Source organism: Theobroma umbraticum, unplaced genomic scaffold (assembly GCF_002168275.2).
Source record: "Theobroma umbraticum cultivar Fairchild unplaced genomic scaffold, ASM216827v3 scaffold_67.0, whole genome shotgun sequence".
Classification (NCBI taxonomy): Eukaryota; Viridiplantae; Streptophyta; class Magnoliopsida; order Malvales; family Malvaceae; genus Theobroma; species Theobroma umbraticum.
Window position 1 is genome coordinate 6,424,474 of NW_018397262.1, and position 317 is coordinate 6,424,790.

Below are 317 nucleotides of genomic sequence, written 5' to 3' on the forward strand. Positions count from 1 at the left end.
TTTGGCAATCAGAACAACTTCATTCTTGAATTCTTCTAGACCTTGTTTTGAATTCTTTGACAACCTTTTCACTGCAATATCTTGTCCAGTACATAGACTTCCCTGCATGTGTCATTAAATCACAGACACGTCATGTTTTTCTTTATACTACTTTATTACTTCTTGACAATTAAAAGTAAACCATGGATCATATTACCTTATAAACAGAGCCAAAGCCACCTGCTCCAACCAATTTTTCTGGAGAGAAGCCATCAGTAGCTGCAGTGAGAGTTTCCAGGTCAAAAAAAGGTACCCCTATGTCTTCCTTCTTCCATTCC

General features: G+C 37.5%; 1 protein-coding gene across 1 annotated transcript in view; it reads right to left on the minus strand.

Moving 5' to 3' along the window:
• Positions 1-317, minus strand: part of LOC110418859 (G-type lectin S-receptor-like serine/threonine-protein kinase At4g03230) — a 2,629-nt gene that overhangs the window by 1,185 nt on the left and 1,127 nt on the right. The window contains exon 2 of the mRNA XM_021431683.1: positions 197-258. Within this exon, the coding sequence (XP_021287358.1) occupies positions 197-258 (62 nt within the window). The remainder of the gene's footprint in view (positions 1-196; positions 259-317) is intronic.